The 24,772-nt window shown below is 38.9% G+C and overlaps 1 protein-coding gene across 2 annotated transcripts in view; it reads right to left on the reverse strand.

Moving 5' to 3' along the window:
* Positions 1–22,754, reverse strand: part of mcf2l2 (MCF.2 cell line derived transforming sequence-like 2) — a 130,367-nt gene extending 107,613 nt beyond the window's left edge. For both annotated transcript variants that reach the window (XM_040128756.1, XM_040128755.1), the window contains exons 1-2: positions 22,643–22,754; positions 2,685–2,768 (exon numbers count right to left, since the gene is read on the reverse strand). In XM_040128756.1, the coding sequence (XP_039984690.1) occupies positions 2,685–2,768; positions 22,643–22,658 (100 nt within the window). In that variant the 5' untranslated portion in view covers positions 22,659–22,754. The remainder of the gene's footprint in view (positions 1–2,684; positions 2,769–22,642) is intronic.
* Positions 22,755–24,772: the final 2,018 nt, after the last annotated feature.

The following is a 24,772-nucleotide window of genomic DNA, read 5'->3' on the forward strand; positions in this document are numbered from 1 at the left end:
CTTTGACATAAAACATAAAAGTAGTCATGCTTTTTTGGTCTTACACAGACACACACAACTCACACATTCCCTTTTTTCTGCTCTGTCACCTACAGTCTCACCAGTCATTTTTCAAACGTACATGCCCAGTTAACTTGCTGAAGGTGGAAAACCTGTACCTGACATTCTGCAGTGTGCCATGTGGTCTTACATATGTCATAGAGCCATGGGAAAGGCTTCATAGGAAAGTGTTGCGTACTGACCTAGTCTCAGCAAAGTGACTAGAATACAGTGGCTTCACTGTTCATCCTGTGATGGCTAATATTTGGATACTAGCTTTTACTTGAGTATTTATGATAACATTTGGTTGTAAGAATATTATATATATATTTTTGTATATATATATATATATATATATATATGTGTGATATTAGAACATTTATATAGCTAGTCATTACTTGTACTCTATGCTTGCTTAACCTGTGCAGAGCTGCAGGTTGCAATGCGGTAGCTGACAGTGGCAACCACTGAGCCACGGTGCCGCCCTTTACCGCAATAGTACTACTAACAGAAAATCCTGTCTAAAGTTAAATGCCTGCTGACGATTCAGTTCACGCTTTCATTTTCTTGGTTTAACTCCTTACAAATATTTAAAGCTGCACTAATCAATAATTATTACGTGAACAATGGGTCAAATGTCTATGCGTCATGCGAAAGAAGTCAGCCAAAAGCGAGCTGAAAGTGGGACTCAATATTGCACCTAAATTCATCAGGTGGCCCTGAAACACGACTCCAAATGAATGCTTATGTTGCTCTGTTACCTCTGAATACGCAAATAGGCAATTGTTTGCTAAGGCGTTCGCCATATCAACTTTCGGAGATGAAAACAGTATTGTGTTTTTAACTGCCCCCCAAAGTTAAAAAAAATTCATAGTGTTCGTTAATACCATGTAAAGTACTGTTTCATACTTTTTCAGACAAAAGCAAACACATGCATGTATCTAGTTTAACTAGTGGCCATGCTGCATCATGCTTTGGAATTTGTGTTGGTCAGATAGAGGACTCTCAAAAGATCTCCACTCAACTGTTAACCATTCGTTAGGCCAATAACGCTATGTTGGTATTAATTATCCCTTCGTCAAATGCTTTTGCACTACAATTTATTGCATCATCACCAACAGTATTAGAGTTTAATACCGATATCTGTTTTTTCTTTGATGTTAGTCTTACATTATGAGGTTATCATAACATCTGCAGAACTCTAGAGTAATACCTGTAACTACCATACCGGTGTAATCTTGGAACTGTAGTCTCGAAATCTATAGAGAGACAGTCCATCAACTTTGACAATCAAAACACCTTATGTAACATACAACATAAGAGACACAGGCTATGTAGAACACGCTCTATTGGAATCCTCCAAAGGTACATGACTAAGAGCCTACAGTGATGCTAAAGTGTGACTGTATATATATGTGTATAGTATGTATTTATGTTTATTAAGGCTTGTGTCATTTCATGTGTTTCATAACAGGAGTGATTGTCAGCACCTATTTACTGTTTTGCTCTCTTTTCTTTACTGTTGATGCTTGAAGAAGGTCTCTGACTGAAAGCTTGCCTCGACAAATGAATTCTGCACAGAGTAGGGTCTGCAGATGCTTTTCTTGTATTTGTCTTTCATTAAATCTCAGCTCCAACGTCTCCAACACGCCTTTATTTGGTGAGCAGTTATCTATAGTAATTATATATCGCACTTGATATGTGGAACAGTAACTATCAAAAGGCTAGCCATGCATGCCAAGTTCTCCCAAAATCCAAATGTAGGCTGATGAAAATACTACTAGCATAATATGTAGACAAACTTCCATGTACTACAGATAAGATGTGGACAGTTTGTGGTTTAAGGGTAACTCCACAAATTCTACACATGAAGGTCACTCCTACAGTTAAAAGGATTACTACTCAGGCTGTGCAAACAGCTGTATAATGCTCTCTGTGTCTCTGGAGGAGCTTTGTCAAGTCTGACAAAATAACCCAGATGATGTCCCCAGGGTTATCTTTCCTTGGGCACTATTGGTTGCATTATGGGAATGTATTAACCAGTGTTTTCTGAGCTACATTCACATGGGAATAAAACCGAGAATGTCAGCCACTGCTGCATGGATTTTTACTATTTTTTTTAATACTCCTTAAATCTCACATTTTTCATTTTTTTCTGATTTTCACAAAAATACAGCAATTTTGTAAGCAAAAAATTAATTAAACTAATTTTCATGTGGATTTTATAGCCACATTCATTCAAATGTGGTTTTATTTTCTGGCTGCAGATTATCACACAGTCATTTCGAATAAAATAATTTAAAGTTAAGTTAGCGTGTTCTCTGGAAATTACAGTTTAAAATTTATTTTAAACCTTTTTCTTTGTAAAATCTAAAACAAATATCAACAAAATCCAGCATTTTCTCCAGGTTATTGTACCACACAACAGAGAGCTCTTAAATTTTACCTTGAAATTGTTTGAAAGTTTTGTCTTAGCCAATTTGCATGTAACATCTTGTTTTGCAATAATAACTTGCTATTATGATAGAAGTTTGATTATGAATGTTTCCCAGCCTACCATTTAAATACACAGCATCACAACCTCTAGGTTGGAAATTCCAGGTGTGGACAGGAGGACAGTGGGACAGTGGAGTCTGGTTACATACCTGAGAGCAAGGCAAACTGGCGATGAAGCTGCTCTATGATGTCTACAGCCAGCAGGGGCCTGATCTCCTGCTGCATGATCTCATCTATAAGGAGAAACAAACTGATCAGATGTAGCCAGATTCACAGTGATACATCCATAAATTCCAAACAGTCAGTGAAGGCAAACATACATGCACAGTGGGAGTGCAGAATAATCTCATTTGAAAAGAAACAGTATGATCAGATATACGTCAAACACATAAAGTATAGCTGGGGCAGAAATAAATTCAAATAACAGAAATAATACAGTTAGGGAGAAAGGAAACTTACAGACCAGTTATTTAGCTGGCTGACAGCTTAACATCAAATCAAACAGGCAAATCATGTGATCAGTTATTTAACCAAAGTGTTGCCAATCTAGATAAAAAAGAATACATACTATACAGATGGCAAGAAAATTTCTTCTCAATTCACTTGTTTAAGATTCTCCACAACTAGAATCAGCTCTAATTCGGTGCCTCACATTATTTCAGCTTCAGTAAAAAGGAAAACGGTTGTACTGTAAATTACCTGTTTCATAGATCGTTCGCAACACGTCACAATACAAAAGTGTTGGACAGACTGAACATACAAAATACTGTAAGTAGCAACTGCATTTTTTCCCTAATTTGATTTGTCTGTGATTACAGCATATTAGGGGGTGCTTCTGTTTTGCAGCTATTTTCTTGATTTCATTGTTTGAATTTCATGACACTTGGCGAAATGGACCTCACCACTGTGTCTGGACATTATCAAAATTCCAGTGATTGGTCTCAATCCTACCTATAATAAAATAACAGTCTGCAGTGCTGAAACATGGACCTTCCCTTGCAGTAATGTCTATGTTCACAAGAGCCTAAAAAAGATTTCATATCAAAAATCAGGGTCCACTCACTACCCTTCTCTGGAAGCTTCCAAGGTCAAGAATGAACTTGCTCACTACATCAAACATCATGACATTATGATGTATGACATCAGACCCTTTGAATCTTTGAATTTTGAAGTTTCACAATCTGCTTTTTTGTTAAGAACGGAGGTGAAAATTAAATGGCTGTTCAGTCTTATTATCAGACTAGGATGGTGGTCAGAGTGAATAACTGGCCAAAGGGCTTCCTTACACCTCAACTCTATCTGAACAAATGTACTTAAGTTAAAGAAATGGACAAACAAGCAGAACTCAGAATGTTATAATTTATGTACATTTTTCTGTCTCTCTATTAACCTCCATTTTAGAGTTCTACTTTTGAACTCCTGATTACAGGAGTAAACCTTTTTTCTGTAAATTTCAAAAATGGTTCACTTTAAGATTCACATAATTTAGAGCTGTTTTCTACCTCATTTAGAAAATATTATTTGGTCATATTCTGTCATCCCATGTAGCCTATTCTGTAAATATCTATTTCTGACTGGTATTCATATTGGATGAACCGTATATATATATATAGGAAACCAGAACAAAGCATGTCTTTAAGAGTATGCAGATCCATGAATTAGATTCAACCCTGCTCTGGTTTAATGATTATTATGAGGCCCTGTAGCCTGAAGCTCTAAGCCCAGTTTATGGTGAACAAACCTTTCTCTGTCATTGAGAATAAAGACATGCATTAACACTGACTGTACTTTATTACTCTAAAACAGGCTTGGGTAGGTTGTGTGCGGGTGGGGCGGGGGACAGACAGAAGGAGAAGGGTAGCACTATGGCTGGTAGTGAGCCTGACCTTTAACTGAGGCAATATCAATGCACCTCTGTCCTTAGTATCTGAGTCTGCTGACCTAACAAGGATATTAAAAAACAGCTTTGATTACAGACTTTTCCGCTCAGAAATGAATGGTAGTTTTGCTGATTCATTCACTCAAGATCAGACACACCAGTAGATAGTCTACCCAAATTCTGTCTTTTTGAGCATCTAGTATTTACCATAATGAACCACACATTTTTTTAAAGAAAGCTAAGACTGTGCAGATTTAAAATTCAAAGACATTCAAAGGGTCTAATTTATGTCACAGAACAAGATGTGAGAGCTCATGCTTCACTTTGAAAACAGGAGTTTGACTAAAAACTCTGAACTCTTAGTTTTTTCCAGAACTATCAACTGCTTATTTAGCGCATGAAGATGATTCAAAAGCAAGTACATGGACCGTGAGTGAAGATTTTTTCATCTGAAAAAACTTATGTCATATACAGTAACTTTTGTGAACAGAGAATAAAATCAAATAAAACCACTGGAAACCTAGCAAGAGAACACATGGCTCAAACACACCAAAGGTTTACCATTACAGCTGTCATATTTTTTTGTAGTACCCATCTAGACCTATTGGTGTAAATCTGGCTTGATAAATTTGATAATGCCCAAGATAATAAGTTGGTAAAAATTGTCAAGATTGCTTCATTCTGTGTAAATTGATATGTACTTTTATTTTCCTCGAGTATATGTATAGCCTAAGTTTACGCAAGAGGAGATAAGACCGCATCATGGAAAATCATGCTGCACTGGCTAGTAGCAGTTCCCGTACACACTGTACATACAGTAATCCCCTGGATTGTTAGATCCTTGCAGCACTGTAAAGAGTGGTTTCCAGTGATTATATCAAGGTGTTTATGATATCTTCGTTTTGATTTGACTGAGTAATCTTTGAGTTGAAATGCCATTAGTGGCAAAATGTGTTAATCAGATGAGGGAGGGGAAAAAACAAATTTTATTCCAAAAATTCTAATGCTGTGTGTATTATATGTTCAAATCTGAATAATGTATTCATATGTGTTTAAATCCCTAGTCCCAAACATAGTAGGTCCATTCTGCAATGTTTTATAAAATCCCAATTCGGACCTCTTCTTACCCATCTAATGAAACCTACAAAAATAGCTGCAGAATATACCCAACAGTAAATTATAATTCAAAATTTTAGATATAGAATTTCATTTTTAGAGATGAAGCAAATTGGGCAAAACATGCACAAAACACTGTGTAGAAAAAGAGGGATAGGGAAGATGATCTAGGAAATGTTCTCCAGCACTCCAGAAACATATGGAACAGCAGGGTTATGCAACCGGAGCCATGTACGTAAGCAGGGAGGATGTTTTGTATTGTTGGAACATAAAACTAGAAGTGAGTGGTGGAGGCAGATGTGACGTATGAACATCTCAATCTAGACAGAAACACTCCATTTTTAGAAACTGATGGAGGATTGAAGAGGCAGAGGCTAAGTGGAGGCGGCACTCATGTAAGCAGACGTCAGGTTGTGTTACATAGGCACTAAACACATTAATGGGACCAGTGGGATTCTTGATTTTGGAGATTAAGTTTAGGGACTAGCATTGAGGAAGTACCGTGTCAGAGTTTCTGTATAGATTTTGGACTCCTACAATTAGCTGCAAGCATTCATGTCAATGCTGGGCAGCTACTCCTGTTCAGTCTAACCAAAATTATGGTTCCACGAGGAAAGATGGAAACCCTGAAGGGCCTCTTGAAAGGGTAGGACATTCCAGAGTTTGACAAAGGGAGTTCCTGCATAGCAGACAGTATGAGAACACTCAAAGTTGAATGATGAAAAATAAGGTATATTGTAGGTTCTGAAAATGAATGTAAGATACTGTAAGTTTTCTCATAGAGTTCATACTGGCATTAGATCTGTGTAAATACCCAACCCAATATTCCTAGGAATTGCATTCATATTGGATGAATCTGCATTGCACCTTATGCCCAGTGCCACCCTTCAATGTAAATGCAGAAAGTAGTGTGCCCTTAAGGTAGTGAAGTAAGTGGTTAAGGTACAGTCACATAAGACTTCCCTTCAACAAAACTGAAACACATTCAGCCCAGATTAGAGGTCACATTTCTGATGTGGGTAATAAAAACATTTTAAATAGAGTGATTTTAAACCGTAAAAAGCATATGAATGCAATACTACAGTTGGTAGTCTGGTAGTATAATTTGAGCTAAACATAGTGATGAAACACACTAGAATAACTTCTCCATTTCCAAACACAATGCATCTGTGTTTCTATTAGCTGACAATACACCTCTCCTTGGTCGGAGGCTAACAAAGATCAACTCGGAACTGCAAGCCCAACAGGAACAACTAAGGATCTTATCAAAACAGGAAACACATGCTTGAATTAGTCCATCATGTGGTAGTGCCAGGAAGTTTGAGTGTTGTGCGGCCTCGGTTCGGGCGAGGTGTCTCCAAAAGAAGGTCTGATTGTCAGGCTTTTTTCCACATATTCCAGCTCAGACCACCGCACAAATTTAGTTGGTGGAAGTGCACACGCAGTTCTCTCCCAGATCACTAGATACCTTTTATGTATGGTGAGTTTGGCCTCTTTCACTTCGCACTTTGCAATTTCAGAGTCTGTAATGAGTTAAAAAAATTAATCTTACCAATTATGTTTACATGTTGCTGAATATTCTTTGTATTTTTAATTATTATTAAATGACTGTAGCCATTACACAGCAGCAGGAATTATACTAGTATTCCCAAATCAAGAATGGGCATTTGTCAATGTTAATTATTACTTTAAAATTATTCCAATGGCAACAGAATCAATCAGGACCTAATGAAAAATGACATTCTGTGCTTTTCAACACATCAGACAGATAAGCTGTAACACAGAGATTCCAAGTTTATCTGCCTTGTTTATTTGGTTCTTAAAATGTTGAATGCTCCACTATGTGCACCAGCTAGTAACTTACTGTGTCTGTCTGCAATTAGGTGAGAAAGTAGTCTACATTGGGCTTTTAGAGCTTTTTTACGGTGGCCTCTAAGGAGCATAAACACTCAGGTTAATGTGCTCTAAATACAAAAACACATACAGTGCTTCTTCAGTTCTACCAAAGTCTTTTGCATGAGAGTAGAAATGTCTTCAAGAACCTCAAACAGTCCGGTTGCCTTTGTATATCCATGACCTGTGTGACAGAGAATCTTCACAGTCATACAACAGTGAAAGCACAAACATTGGGGGAAATGTGCTCCAAATCCAAAAATGCAAGGAATGCACCAAATGAACATATAAATGGGGAAAAACTGCCACACTGGAAGTGGGATGGAGGGGAATTATGATACCAGAATACGTGACAGCACCACTGTTACCATGGCAATGAATGTCAAGACCACTTTTTCAGATAAATTTAAAGTTAATATTCACAACTGTGCCTATTGATCTTTGATATGTAATTAGTGTATAAATACTGGCAAATGTAGTTATCACAATGTTATCTGCACACATTTGCCATCTGCAATCCTGGACCAGAGAGTGGGAGCAAGATTTATTGAACAGTGACTGTCCATTTTGCTGCAAGAGGTGCCACTACCAGTCTGCTTGAGGAACCTTTTTGATTAAGTTCAACTTTTATGTGCTTGTTTACTATAGCATTAACATGACCAATTATTTTTTCTTGTTGTTTGCATACTTCTCCCCAATTTTTGGCCAAACATATAAGAGCCAGCTGATGAAATCCACTCTTTTTAACACAGTACAGTAAGGAGACAAGAAGTTATGGAACAAGCACAAAAGTATGAACAAACAAATGTGTTGACATTATCTTATCATTATCTTAACTCTGGTATTGCTCTTCTCAGATGTCTACAGTTACAGCAGTGTAAATGTGTACGTAGAGAATAGCCTAAATAAATAATCTAATAATGATTTTGATTTGTCAGATATGGGGCCTCACCCACCCAGCAACAACGTGGAGTACACAGGCTAACTGTGACTGCACCTAGATAATTTGGCAATAGCTGGGTGAAACTGCTTACTACTGTAAGAAGCTATACAATGCAGTCCATAGATATTTGGACTGTGACATTTTTTAGTGATTTTAGCTCTTTTATATAACAAATGGGACTTGAAATGAAACAATACTTGAGATTTAAATGTTGACTGTACTAATATGCACTTTGAGATAATTGTGATAACAGGAACAGCAACCCTTTTTAGGCAGTTAATCAATGTGACAACCTTGTGGGATTTTAAACATACAGCTGAAAGCAACCAATGAGCTTTTTATGACACATCAGCGAAACGTTATTTCCCGGCAACGTCAGCAACCAGACTTCAGTCCAGATAAGTGGGTGTTTTGCCCTAAATGAGACAGTCAAAGATTTTACAAAGAATATTAAACAACATGGCTATTTTAAAGTTAATGTTAATTTGTCTAATTACCTTTCGTTCCCTAAAATTATACGGGCTACGATTAGGGCTACGATTAGGAATTCCTATGCTAAATATTCAAATAAGGTCAACGTTTAAACACCAAAATTATCATTTCATTTCAAAGCTAATGTGCGAAATTACACAGCCAATGCAAGAAAGTATCACCATTATCCTTGACAACAGACTAAAGAGCTTTCATGATGTGTTTTTTTTCTTGCACAGTAGTTTTAATAAGACCTATTAGAGTCCCTTGCTTAACCTTTGACGGTATAAAGACACTATTACATGTGTGGCCTTACTTGAGTAAAAAAAATGTGCTGGAGGATTTTCAAAGATTTTTGCCTACAGTATGTTTTCCAGGTCTGCTTGCATCACCATATAAGAGTCCCTCTATACCTTGTTCACCTGTCTCAGCCTGGTGACATTTACCAGCACCTCAGGCCTTGTAGACCCAACTCAGACTAGCTTCCTGTTGTCTTCTGCCTACTACTTATGCTGTAAAACTTGGCTCGTGTTTGAACGGGATTCACTGGGAGCTGTGATCCTGAATCCATTTGGATGCTCTACTCCTCTCTGTTGTCTGCAGAGTTACTGCTGCTAGATCCACAACTTTTTAAGGCATTAAGATTTTTCTGGGTTTTAACTTCTTTTCTCTAATGCAAAGCAGTAAAAGTCCACTGCTGGCTGCCTCAATGTTTAAACGATGATAAAAAATACAAACACATAAATGGTAAGTGGGTGGGCAGAGCTCCACTGGCCTGATCACCATGACACAGCACTATCTACTGTATATGTCCCTACTTGAGTAAAGAGTGTGTTGGGGGTTTTTCAAAGACTTTTGCCTACAGAATATGTTTTACAGCTTGCACCATCATATACCAGCCCCGCCACGCTTTGTTCACCTGTCACTGGTGACACATACCAGTACTCAGGCCTTACAGACGCTAAAGGTTCATATTTGAGGTACAGGGTCAGTAACTCAGATTCACATTGAGGTTATCATCTCACTAAGAAATCTGTTTTATACAAAACATTGTAGAAAACATTGAGAGGACCAGCAGAAAGAGTTTGAGAGATACTAAGGAAGATTACTGTGGATTGGGAGATGCACTCAGATATGCAGCCAGGTGTCAGGGATAAACACACAACTGCTTTCCGTCTCTCTCAATTCAGCTAGTAAGAGACAGTATGTCCATGAGTTTGGCTGTCACTGGGAAACATGGTTTGTCCATGACTTCAGAGAACTGAAACCATAGGAAGTGGATTGGGCCGCTGGCCTCACTTGTCATTATATTAAGTGCTCAGAGTAGGTGTAATCAGCTCAGCTCATGCCTCCGCTCTACTTCCTCTTAGCAAATTTTCCTCACTAGAGGTCATTGTTTCCACAGAGTCTCTCACACCGACTTTGCCACACTGACCTCATGTCTGTGTCCTCTATCCACCAAACTTGCTCGCTGTAACCTGCCTCACCTATGGCTGAGTGACACTATTCAAAAGCTGCGTACTGATCTCAGAGCTGCTGAGAGTTATCAGTCGCTCCTATCTTCCTTGTCATCCAGCATCAGTGCTACCAAAATTGCTTTTTACAATGATAAGATCAGCAGTACCAGAGACACTCAGAAATTATTTTCCACCTTGAAAACATGACTCAATCCTCCACCTCCTCAAACAGACAAAAACCTCTCAGCTGATCTCTCTGCCTGCTTCTTTATCAAAAAGGTGATGGTCATCAGCAGCTATGAACCACTCAGAGACAACCAGTCTCCCTCGGTTAAGGGACCATCACTCTCCACAGAGGGCAGTGCACTAGCAAGCCAAACATGAAGCAATCACACTATCCCTCTGGTCAATAGCTCAGCACCTCCCTCATTTAGCCCTCTAGCTGAATGCAAGGCATCATAAAGTGTCACATTCACCAGTCCCACTACATGTCCTTCTGTGTCTCCCCAGGTTAATGGCGCATCACTTATCTCATTCACCCCTCTCTCTAAAAACAACGTATCAAAATTCCACCATGGTAGCCATCCTGCTACATGTGCACTGGATCCCATTCCATCCAACCTCCTCCAAGCCATATCTCATATCATTGTGGCACCTATCACACATTTGATAAATGGTTCACAGGCTTCGGGAACTTTTCCAATCATATTCCAGCAGGCTCTGATAACACCTCTGGTCAAAAAGCTCTCACTCGACCCTACCCTCTATTGTGAATGGTCAGTTGTAAAAAGTGACTTACATAAACAGGCTCTTATATTGCTGACATCGTTTATATGTACATTTTCATATATGCATTTATGCATTTGTGTATGTGAACTTATTTTTCATGATACTCAAGGAAACACAATACTTCCACCGCCATCACCACCACTCTTCTACTGTTGTCATAGCTTTTAATAGAACAATACACATTGATAGAATTATATGTAAAAACACAGCCACAATATACATGTGTACACACAACCATACACAAACACAAAGACCTGCTGGGCACAAACAAAAACATGGAAACACACACGTAGATACTGATGTACGCAACCAGAAGGCACATACAAAACTGTGCACATATACAGACACACACACTCATTGTTTTCAATACAATGCCTATCAAGTTTTCAGATGTGTTTTGCGAACTACTTCCTACAAGAGCATAAACACTGGAGCTACTGGGGCCCAGGAGGTAGAGTGTCTCGTCCACTAACTTGAAGGTCGGTGGTTTGATCCCCGCATGTCGAAGTGTCCTTTGGCAAGATACTGGACCCCAAATTGCCTCCGATGTAAGATCTGTGTGTACATGTGTGTGTGTGAATAGGTGAATGTGGCATGTAGTGTAAAGTGCTTTGAGTGGTGGATAAGACTAGAAAAGAGCCATTTACAGTACTGTGTTCCCAGGCAAGTAATGTGTGTGTGTTGATTACTCTATCCCACAGAACAAAAGTTCTCAAAATCAAGAACTTTGAGCAAAGTGAAAAAAAAGAGTACTTGTGATCATATATATAAGGTCAAATTCTTTCATCTAACACACATCCTATCCTTTAATACAACCGCATGAAACTCTGGGGACAACGCTGTCAAAACATTGTTATAGTTTCCCACAGGATGATACTTTGTGTTGGTCCACAACTATGTGTTAAGCATTCTGTTTATATACTTCTAATTTGCTCTGCAAACTGCATTTTTGGACGAAATGGAACTTCTGTCTGGTCTGGTTCTGTCTTACTGCATGCTCACTAGCAACATTTTCCAATCAAGGGACTGTGCAATCATTATTCTGCACAGAAGCTGTCAGAAGGGGATCCAAGTAGTGTTAAATGTACAGAGTGTAGGATTTTGATATCAAAGACCAGGGTTTACATCTTGCATTCGACATATTGTTAGGTTTAGGCGATTTGGTTAAGATTAGGGAAGATGGTGGTTCGGGTTGTATGTTGTGAAAGTAGGCTTTAACCTTTTAAAATTTAACCAAGACCATTATATTTCCCTGACTTTAAAGAAATTCTTTAAATTGCTTTAACATAGCAATACAAAAAAAATAATTTTTATTGCCGGGAGTGGATACAATAAATTGAGAGCTAGTATACCCATACTTATTCTTATTGACTAGAATTCTGAAGTAATCTTTCCAATTTCTTGCACATGCACCTGATTGTACATGAATGCACCATTCCAGACTTTCAATCCAACAGGCTGACATATGAGAAATAATAAATGCAAAACTTGAAGAGAAGTATTTTGGGGCTATGGTTCATAAAGAAAAGATAATCCTCAACATTGCATGTCAGTAATTCACAATGAACTTCAAAAGTGTAGCACAGCAACATCTTGTGAGCTACTCTGAAGGAGGCCTTGTTGCAATAAACTACAAAATGCAGAATAATACTCTGCAATTCCAAGTAACAATATACAGCATAAAGGCTGGAGCATTAGACAAGGAATCTTAGGTTTGTCTTGATCATATGTCAAGACTGCATATCAGTCACTGTCTTGTTATTTTTCTTTTGTGCTTGTATAGTACACCTTCTAAATTTGGCTTTTAACTCAACTTTAGTGACTGATAGGCCCATGCAGTACAAATAATGACAAGATAGTGTTGGACGCAATACAGTTAATTTGATCTGTGCCTAAATCTAACCGCACCTTAATCATGAAGTTGTCACATTGTGAAACAGATTTATTTTTCAACAGTCCTTTGTAACGGCTTTGGAAGGCACAGACAAATTATGCCATCCAGCTGATAGGGGCTTCAGATCAGAAGCTGCTTCTATGTGTTGTTCTAGAGGGCATGGACAAACAACACATCTTATTGTTTAATTTGGAGGACTTGTTGGTATGTTATGGGGAGATTTTCTCAAAAGGCAGTAAATAGATGTATTACATTGTAATTTTATAATGAGAGGTTATGTTTACTCTCTCTGCAGATCAAAAGCATACTGAATGTATGCACTGCCAGCAGTATCCAACAGTACAGTAATTTCAAAACCCTGATTTCAGTTTTTAGATAAGTCTAAAACTTCAAGAAACGGTACAGTTGCATTTAAAAAAGAACATGACAAATAAAAGTAATGAGTGGATGGAAAAAGGTATAGGCATTTGTCAGTGTAAGGTAGGTCCAGTGTCCTCATGTACCATCTCAGTAACTCATAACTTATGTATGCAGGACATGAACAGGATATTACTGTGTGTGTATGTATTTACTATGTGTGTGTGTGTGTGTGTGTGTGTGTGTGTGTGTGTGTGTGTGTGATACAGATACTGTATGTTCAATGTGACAAAACTATAACAGGTATGGACATCTTTTGTCCACTCTCTTCCACTGTTATGCTCTTGTATCAAATCACTGGGCACTTGCCCTTATCTCCACGTCAGCCTGCCGGGTTGCCTTTGCTGCTTAATTGAAATCAACAATTGGAGTGGTAAAACAGTTATGACTTGCTGTAACTTCTCAAGCCATTACAGCTCCTGGATTTGTCTGGCCAAAAAAAACCAGGCCACTTGACACTGAACCATCAACAGTAGAGACAGACTCCTTCAGTTCTTCCTTCCATTTGCTTTCATTGCCCTGGCAACCAACCCAAACAACCACCATCATTGTGGGATTGTCAATGTAACCTCAACAACATGCTGTGTTTCCCATACATCAGCATTTAAAGCTGTATCTACCAGCTGGTTGAAGATTTCCTGAAAGCTGATCACTTCCTTGTTCTGTATACTCTGCCCATATACATTATCTGGTGTCTTACATGATGAATCTCTTACTTAGTCTTAAGTACCCATATGTACCCATCCTCCAGTAATTACGTTTGGTACAGTAAACATGTCCCATGACATAATGACTTTATCTAGCAACAAAGTATTACAGAAATTATTACAACTGCCTCTTCAAGTTGACCACCTTTTAGGTTTTCATCTTAAAAAGTAGGGTAAGAGTGAAGAAGCATGTACATTTTAAAAGAAAGTCATTTGTTTGATTAAACATTTTGTTCTTCAGTTTCAAGAAAAATGGCCTAGGAATAAGGAATAAGACAAAACATATAACAATCAAAAATGAGTTCAGTACTACAAATGATGTGAAATTTAATCTGTCTGGGAGGAAAATGTCTCTATGTGTGACACTAGTGAGTTTTATTTTCCAGCTTCATCTGTAGACAGAATGTTATGTTGCTGTTAATGAACAAGACAGGGTTTGTCAGTTACGTGAGTTAAATTTAATAGAAAATGAAATGCTTTCTTCTGTATTGTCTTTTAAATCATGATCTAAGAAAGAGGTTAATCAGTAGAAGTAAAAGAGATTACTTTCCGTTGGAAGATGCTGAAATATTGAAAAGGCTCTATGACAGGGGCACGTTTGCATAGTCAGAGTATCTGTACAATGCAGATTCATTAAACACTGTGTTGTAAAAGTAGCTTTCATACTGTGTTTCTATTGTATTGTGTTTCTGAGAAAAACCTGTTTTACTTTATTGCCTTTGATTTTCAAGGCATGTATGGCAAAGCGAAACCTCCAGCAAAGGACTTGCAGGAAAGTTTAGCTGAACAATACCATTAACTTGATGAATGTCAGGAGTGGAGGTGTTATCATGATCTCATGAGCACCAGCTCATATAAACCGATCAGTCCTAACATTAACACCAGTTACCTGTTTTAATATTGTGGCTGATGTATTTTTTTCTTAAGTTTAATATATCATGCCATACGTTTATTAGAGCATCACAACAATTAAAAAGTTTATTAATCACTTTTAATCATTGTTGCATGTTACAGTAAAATCGTTAGTATCAAATAGTGCCGTCAAACAGTATCTAATTCTTAAACTAAGTCTACAGTGGTCATTTCCTCATAGATTATACAAATATCAAGAGTAACATCATACACTTTATGCAGAAGTCAGTATTTGAAATTATGTGGACAAGAATGACATCTGTAAATATTAATTTTGGTCTCCTGCTGTATTACTATAATATTAAAAAAATGAAGTCTGTCCTCACATTACAGTACATCCTACATTTATACAAGACAAAATGATGATTTTGAGTGTTCTTCACTGTATCATTTTACTTTTCCTGTTCTGTATCAGTCACATAGTGTGTAAGACACCAAACCAAACGTTTATGTAATCATCTAGAGTAAATTACTAACTAACTATTGTAATATTGTAATGCTGGAAAGGATATAACTTTATATCACAAAAAAAAGGATACTCAAAAGAGGACATACTCTTGAAATGTAAGATAGTGGTGATTAAGTGATTAGCAATGTGTGCAATATGTTCATCTTTTTAAAATTAGGATAAATGTCTGCCAACACATATTTCATTGATTGTATGATCTGCATGTTTACTTAGTTTATAAGGACAGCTTTTTGTCAATCCATCCATCTATTTTCTGCCATGGTGGCAGCAGAGTTGGATCACAGTGGCAGCAGGTTAAGCAAGGTAGTCTAGACGTCCCTCTCTCAAGCAACATTTTCCAGTTTCTCCTGTGAGACCCCGAGGCATTCCCAGGCCAGATGAGATATATAGTCTCTCCAACATGTTCTAGGTCTAGCCTGGAGCCTCCTACCAGTTGGACGTGCCTGGAAAACCTCCAATGTAAAGCACCCAAGAGGCATCCTGATCAGATGCCAGAACCACCTCAACTGGGTCCTTTCAACGCAAAGGAGCCGTGGCTCTACTCCTAGCTCCCTCCGAATGTCTGAGCCCATTTACTCTCTCTGTAAGGGATGAGCCAAGCCACTTTGTGGAGGAAACTCATTTTGGCTGCTTATATTCACAGTCTCATTCTTTTGGTCACTACCCAAAGTTCACGACCATAGGTGAGGGTTGGAACATAGATTGACTGGTAAATTGAAAGCTTTGTCTTCTGGCTCAGTTCCCTCTTCACGACAACAGTTCAGTACAGTGCCCGCATTACTGGTGACACTGGACCAATCCACCTGTCAATCTCATTTTTTCTGACCAACCCAGTGCATGCAGAGGTCACAGTGTAATGAAGCCAAGAGAACCACATTGACTGCAAAAACAAAGGAGACGATTATGAGGTCCCCAAACCAGACACATTCCTCCCCCTAGCTGGGCCTTGAGAACCTGTCCATGATAATCACAAACAAGATCGGTGACAGGGGGCAACCCTGGTGGAGGCCAACACCAACTGGAAAAATGCTTGACTTCCTGCCAAGAATATGAACACAACTCTCACTCCGGTTATTTAAGGATCGGGTGGATGATTGTTAAGCTGAAGCAGTGCCTTCAACATTTCAGGGCGAATCTCATATACACCTGACGCCTTGCCATTGAGGAGCTTTTTAGATACCTCAGTGACCTCTGCCAGAGATATATGAAAGAGGCTTCCCCCGACTCTTCAAACTCTGTCTCCTCCTAGGAGGACATGGTCACCGGGCTCAGGAGTACCTCAAAATGTTCTTTTCACTGCCCAGTCACAGTCAGCAGATCTCCTCCTCCGCTGAACACAGACTGGGCAAAGCCCTGCTTTCTCATACTGAGTCGTCTGACAGTTTGAAAGAACTTCCTTGTGTCCAGCCGAAAGTATTCCTCCATAGCCTACCCAAAGTCCTCCCACACCCAGGTTTTTGTGTTGGTAACTGCCACAGCCACATTCCCTCTGGCGCTCCCTTACACATCTGCTGCTTAAGGAGACCCCGTGCCAAAAATGCACGAAAAGGCCTCCTTCTTCAGCTTGACAGCCTCCCGGTTCTCAGGTTCCCGCCACGATAGGCACCTACAGCCTTCTGACTCTGAACTCTCAACAGAGGTGGGAGTTACTCGCTGACAGGGACCTCAGGCAGGCGTTCACAGGCCATCCTCTCTACGTGTTCTGGTTTACTAGGTCTGTTTGGCAACCTCCCCCGCCATCTGATCCAACTCACCACCAGGTGGTGATCAGTTGACAGCTCTGCTCCTCTCTTCACCTGAGTTTTGAAGACATACAGCCACAGATCTGATGATACATCCAGCAAAAGTCAATCATCAATTTTAGGCCTAGGGTATTCTGGCACCAAGTATACTGATGACCACCCTATGCTCGAACATGTTGTTTGTAATGGCCAATCCGTGACGAGAACATAAATCCAATAACAAAACACCACATGGGTTCAGATCAGGCAGACTGTTCCTCCTAATCACTGCCCTCCAGCATTGTGTGTTTAAAGGTAATGTCAGTTCGGCTCCTTTCATTAAGAGATTTGAACACTGAAGATCACTTGTAAAATTTCAACTGCTGTGGGTCTGACTGACTAAAGGCTGATATTTTGAAATGTTTTTTATTCATTTGATTGAACTATTGCATCTGGGTTTGTTAAAATATCAAAAAAGATTTTTTGGCAATATTAAAACACATAAAGATAAATAATGAAGATAAATCTAACCTTCATCCTTTCATGTCCTCCTTGTTGTCTTAATAAAAGCAGCTTCTCAAATTTTATTTATTATTTTTAATAATGAAAGTGTATCAGCAGAAAAGATGTTCTTCACAAAAAGGAATGTCATTATCCTTCTGTGGTGTTAGAATGTGTGTACTTGTGTGCGTGTGTAGTTTTGGGAAATTTTCTCATTAGTAAACAGACATGTTGAATGATGAGAACACAGAACATCTAAAATATTTAATCTTTACCAAACATCACTCAAACAGGAGGGAAGACTGCATTTGATGCGTACTATTTTTAGTGGCAGTTTAATCCATATTTGGTGCTCTAGTAGGTATTTCCAGCAGCAGAATAGTGTCCTATATGAGATCAAAATAAACTACAGTGTGTGTGTTCATGGTAATTAAGGAACATCCAGTGCAAGTCACTCACGGATGTATTATTGATAGAATTTGGATAACATTTTACCCCTATGGGACAGACGAATAAGCTACACCATTTAGCCACAACAATAAAACCAGTAAATGGTTACTAGCTGCGACAGCATGATTAATATTGTTTTCACCTTTTGAGTCCACGTGTGTCTCTGTGTGTGTGTGTGTGTGTGTGTGTGTGTGTGTGTGTGTGTGTGTGTGTGTGTGTGTGTGTGTGTGTGTGTGTGTGTGTGTGTGTGTGTGTGTGTGTGTGTGTGTGTGTGTGTGTGTGTGTGTGTGTGTGTGTTTGTGTGTGTGTGTCCTTATGGCAAAATGTGGTCCTGGAGACACCTGGTGTAGCGAGTCCCACCATAGAGGTGGTTTTGAGTGCTTTGGCAGGTGTTTATATGTCTGTCTGTCTGTCGGAGTGTCTGTTTGTGGACAAATTTTGTCACTTCAATAGTGTCACAACAATGGAAGATACAGTGATAGCTGTCAATAATGTAGTAATGATTACTGAGTACTCATGGGTCGGAACATCAACATGTTGACAGGCGTTGCAGCGTGATCCCCTCACAAGATGGTCCCTACTTTTAGTGTTGTGGCTGATTGGTGTGGCTTCGTATACAGCGACTTGTCAGTCAGTTTTTGGTCTTTTGTGGAATTTGAAACATGTAGAATATCACCATCACCATTATCATTTAATTTTTCTGTGAATTTTATCTATTAAATTAAATTTGTTCTAAATCTTATGTGAAAGAGACATTGATCCCATTGGCTCTTCCTGAATAAGTAAAGCCTGAATAACTTACTAAATATCATCATAGTGTTGTGATAGTTGCTTGTTGTTGTTTTTCATGGACCATGGGTCGGCTTATTCTCGTTAGACCAATGTCTTTGTGTGAAAGAGCTTTCCTTTAGAAACATTATGTCTGAACATCAAAATGGCCCGTAGCTGCTGTTGAATAAGGCCTAAAAAAAAAAAGTTAGCAAAAAGCTAGATAAAGTTACATTAAATTTTCAGGACTAACAGTTAGACTGTTTTTTGAGCTTTTCATCACGACATTCGATGACACCGATAAGTCTTGTGAGGGAAAAGTTGGTTTATCCTTTATTCATTTTTGGTGATACTCCCATAGAAGTTTCAAGGTCTCGCCCAGAGGCCTTAAACAGATGTTTCATGAGTCCAGGGGGGGCTACCTATGGAGCAGCCTGTAGCCCTACCATAAATGGAAATAAGCCAAGCTATGCTGTGTCTGAGCTTCAATTTATGGCCAGTGCATAGGCAGTGCGTGAATGTTATATATTTCTATCTTATTGGTTGATGTGTTTGGGTTGAAGTAAAGATAACCAATTGGAACTAAGTTCGTCTCAAGAAACACTATAAAAGATGATTTTAAGACTTTTTCTATTGAGATTCTTATTGACTTCTAGTGATAAAGTTTGTTTGTCTCCTATATTGTAATTTACAATATAGTTCCCTTTAACCCTATCAGTGTTTTGTGTGTTTAATTGTGTTCAGAGTCTTTTGTAGAAAATCTTCCACAACAGTCTTGGCAGTTGAACAGATTACTTTGTCCCTGGTCCATTTCTGCAGTAAAGATGTAAGGACATGCTTTCCACTCACTGGGATTTCATTTCCTCTGTTGCAGCGAAATTACAGCTAGCTTAAACTAATCTAATGAACGCTAACAACCAGATGCTGACTAACTCTAAAATAAAAAACATATAAAATTCAGTTCAGAGTTAAGGTTTGGTTAGATTTAGGCACAAAAACAACTTGGATAAGATTAGGGAAAGACTATAGTATGGGTTAAAATAACTACTTTGTCATACCTGCAATAATGGATATTTTTTGCCCCTTGGGGGCAGCAGAAACAAGTTGTGAACACCACACTGACATACGGCACACTTGGTTATTTCTACACATCCATTTGATGCTGAGCAGTTCCTGTATAGTGAAAAATGGGCCACCATTTTCATATTCCTTTTTAAGGGATAGTGGTATATTATTTACAGTATCTGCGTTCACTGTACCTCCAGACACACAAAGGGATGACAACACATTCAATACTACTTGTAAAGTTTGGAGTCTGTGCAACTATTATGGCTTTCTAGGGGCTTGTGATATTAACTTTTACGTAAAATATTGCTGATACCAAAGGCTTTGAATATGTCTTTTGAAAGTATAGCATTTATGATGAACTTGTTGATTTTGTATATACAGTATGTACCAATGAAGCCAGTCTGCACAACTGGTTACAATTGTATTTTACATCTACTGAGAGGTGCTGAGTTTTCATTTTGCAGGACTCTTCATTTGTCCTCCACAAGTCTGTTACTTACTAAAAACATTTAACCCATGTCAAAAGTAAATACCTTCATCAAGCAGGCTGTCACTGCCACCAAAATGACGTGTTGCTTTTTCATTGCTTAACAAATCAAATGTCTAAGGAACTGTGCCATACCAGTCTACAGTATTTTTTGCAAATGGCATACAGTAATCCAACAGTGAAGTTAAATATCCACTAATCCATCTCGATGGTATCCATTAAAACTAAGCACAAATGCCAACTTCAACAAAATGTCAATAAAACAAATTATATAATTATTTGCAAATATAAATGTTTGCACAACGTGAGCTCAATACCTACTCAGACACTGGTGCCCAACTACAAGACAGGGCCCCAGACAAAAGACTTTACTATGGCAATATGTCAACCATGTCAGAGCTTTCTTTTGACCAATAACACAACCATGACACTGTGCAAGGATATTTATGAGGCACTTGCAAAGCTTCTATTAGGTCTCACAAAAAAAGGGCTGTAGACACTATAACAATACACAAATGGACATGCTGAAGGGAAGCATGGAGTAAAAAGTGGAGGGATGGGTAGACGTATTTCTTAGTATGGCTGACGCAGTCTCCTGACACACACCCAGGAATTGGTAGTAGCAGCAGCAGAGATCTGTACGGTGGAATAGGCTCGTCCATATTTAAAACAGTATGGACCACTAGACGGAAGGGTCTGGTATCGCAGCCTGCCTTGAGCATCCATTTCTAGTCATAAATCCACCGAATTTCATCTGGGTTGAGCGTGTGTGTTATCCTATCTAATGTATCTACTCACCGAGCCTGCCCACCAGCTCTGCAGCAGGGACAATGTTTCCCCGATGCTTCTGGTGTCTGTCACACACACACAAACACAGTTTCTTTAAGCTAAGCAAAGATACCACATGCGTCCCATAAGAGCCAGCAAGGTGCCCCTAACCTCCTTGCTTCCCTCTGTCTGTCTGTCTCTCTGTCATAATGTCTGCATTAGAAGTTAAAGCCTATTATAGAATATTTGCACATGCCCGTCCCTGTGACTACCACAAACACAAGCAACTACAACCTGCTGTGAGGGAGAGACTCCACACTTGGGTGGTTCATTTCACCTCTGTCAACTTTATACCATTACTAAGGTGTTATTTTAAGTGACCATTAAACTGGATTACAGTAATACAGCTGATGCTGACACACACTCAAGCCCTCTCAGCTTTTTCAAAATTCCTTACATGAAGAAACTGATGTGAAATCACACTTTTGCGAGGCACTAACATGGAACTGCAAAACCAAAATATCTCTTTCCATAGAATCAACTTCAGCCTCCATTTTTCATGAAAGGACAAAGCAAATTTTTGGATATAACAACTGGGCAAAAGGAAGAGTGCAGGACCTCAGACACCTGGTGCCTTGTATTATACTTTAAAATTATACTGTAACTGTATAATTAAAAAAAAACTGAGATTACTTTCCCAATGGCCTTCACTTTCCCAGAATTTTGGACCCCACTAAATATACATAGATATATATATTTCATAAATGACATGAAATGCAGTGGTGAAGGAAAGTCCCTGATACATCCTCTCCCAAACTATTACTGCATTGGTTAACCTGTCAGTTCTGCTGAAGTTCATTTACTGTGCATCAATGACAACAATTCACTTGAGACATGGAAAAACAATAAGACCAAAAACAGATAACATCATTTCATTCCTGGCCCTGGGTCCAAAAGTTTAGAGTTATCACTATTGAGACATAGAAGGACCAGAAACAATTTTTTCTTTGTGCCACTGGACCTCCTCAAGGGTCCATAAGTGTCACTCCACTGGTATGGTAAATAAAAATGAACTGCACTTATATAGCATTTTTCTAGTCTTATCTACCACACAAAGCGCTTTGGACTTCTGCCACATTCACCCATTCAAACACAAATTCATACAGCACTTTCTACACCCACACGCACACGCACACACAGACACACACACCGATGATACATCTGGGGCAATTTGGACTTCAGTATCTTGCCGAAGAACACTTTGACATGCAGACTGGAGTATATCATGTCACAACTTGTTCCAGGTGCTGAGCATTAATCGGACTAGTTACAGAGTATGTCAACCATACTACACACACCAGTAACACAGTAAAAAAGTCAATATGTGCATCACTTACACATTACCGATCCCATGTTGCTGCTGTTCTTGCTTTGAAGCAATCCTCACAGACAGAAGGCAGCTAAACCAACATCCAGACCGGTGTTCGCACCAACATAACACACAACACACACACATACACAGGCCCAGTGACACAACAGTCCAGTCCTAAGGACTTGTCAGCTCCCTCTCAGTATTGCAGGACAAGCCCTCCCCCTTCCTGTGTAAGAGAGCAAGAAAGATAGAGAGGGAGGGGAATGTGAATGTGTGTGTGTGTGTGTGTGTGTGTGTGTGTGTGTGTGTGTGTGTGTGTGTGTGTGTGTGTGTGTGTGTGTGTGTGTGTGTACTTGTAATTATATCTTTGTGAGGACCAGTTTGACTTACAGACCTTACGGATTGAAGACATTTTGGGAATTGAGAACTTTATGGCTGGTTCTCACAACGTCATAGGGCTGATTGAAGGTTAAGACTTGGTTTTAGGGTTAGGGTTAGAATTAGGTTTAGGTTAGGGTGAGGGTTGGGGTTAGGCGTTTAGCTGTGATAGTTAAGGTTAGAGTAAGGAGCTAGGGAGTGTCCTCACAACTAAGTTAGACCAACATGTGTGTGTGTGTGTGTGTGTGTGTGTGTGTGTGTGTGTGTGTGTGTGTGTGTGTGTGTGTGTGTGTGTGTGTGTGTGTGTCAGAGCAGGGGTCTGAGCCCATCCTGGCTGCCTTGTGACCAGCTGAGCGGCTCAGTCCTTACCACAGCTTATTGAATTATTCTCAACAATGCTCTCATCAGGCAGCGGGGACCTCCAAGCCCCTCTGCATCCTTCCCCTGGATTTTTTCATGTGTCCCTTTATACGTCACTGGTCACGTAGTGAAAGCAGCACAACATTAGCAGCTCCAGTAAATGTCTACACTGGATGTGTTCAGCCACAGCCCCTGCTATGCACTAAAAGTGTTTTGGCAGTGCTCAGAGCACAATACACATCCACTGTAGCTATATACATAGGTGAGAAGTAAATATGACAAATGTGTTTTGGGTTGCAAGTTTGTGAGCGAAACAAAGATGTTATGTATGGTGTTATGCCTGCGAAAACAGCTATATTGATTGAAATAAAAGACCTTGTCTACACTGGCTAGGTATCACAAATGCAGCAGCAGGGTTTTCTTTAAAGAAGTGCTTTTCCATCGACCAGTTTTTATACACACTGTCATTTAATCAATTATAAAACCGAAGTGGAAATGCCGGAAATTTTAAAAATGTGCGAAAAAAATTCCAGGTTTTTATGCTTGGCTTAAATAGAAACGTTGTTGTATCAGTAAAAAGAAAATGCAACAACATGCAATGGAAAAGGATGTGATTATGATGTACATGAAGCATTTGACTTAAACATCACTCAAGTCTCCAATAAAAAGATTAAAACATTATATATGTGTCACCCGATGAGGAGCCTTAATGTTTCCTCAAATTAATACATGAAACAAAAACAAATGCTGTATGCCTATCACATTTTCCACTCAGTTTTCCGATTGAAAACTTATTCTTCTTATTAATAAAAACTGGATTCTGTGTTCAAAAGATGGAGCCTCAGTCATTCATGGGTGCATATGCCGAACGAGTCTTCGTGCAAGGGACAGAATACAGTCCAGGTTGAAATTATTGGCACCCTTGAATTTTACGAGCAGAATTTAAAATATCTACAGAAAAAAATGCAAATTAACCAGTTTTGTATAATCAAAGTCTATAATAAAATTTCAAAAGTTACTAAATAACAAAAAACATATGCTTTCATACAGTAAAATACGAAATATAGACATAAAATGTTTGCTTGACACAATTATTGGCACCTTTTTGATTAATTTAAATTAGTTCCTTAAGTAAAATATAAAACAAATAAGACTCACCTGTGCTTAATTTTGAGTGTTCACGTGATCTGAATTAAGCAATGAATAATGCTTTTACTTCATAAAAAGGGGCGGATTGCTTCCAGTTTCTTTTTCACAATATCAAAGACAAGAGGCTCCCAGGAATTGGTGCTAAAAAGAGGGTCAATGAGAGAAGTCTGCAAAGGTTGATATGGATTTTGGAAAAAACAACATGCGAGACACCCAAAGAGCTTCAGGCTGACCTTGAACAGTCTGGAGTGATGGTTTTTCAGCCCCT

The sequence above is a fragment of the Xiphias gladius genome, chromosome 6, assembly GCF_016859285.1.
Source record: "Xiphias gladius isolate SHS-SW01 ecotype Sanya breed wild chromosome 6, ASM1685928v1, whole genome shotgun sequence".
NCBI classification, from domain to species: domain Eukaryota; kingdom Metazoa; phylum Chordata; class Actinopteri; order Istiophoriformes; family Xiphiidae; genus Xiphias; species Xiphias gladius.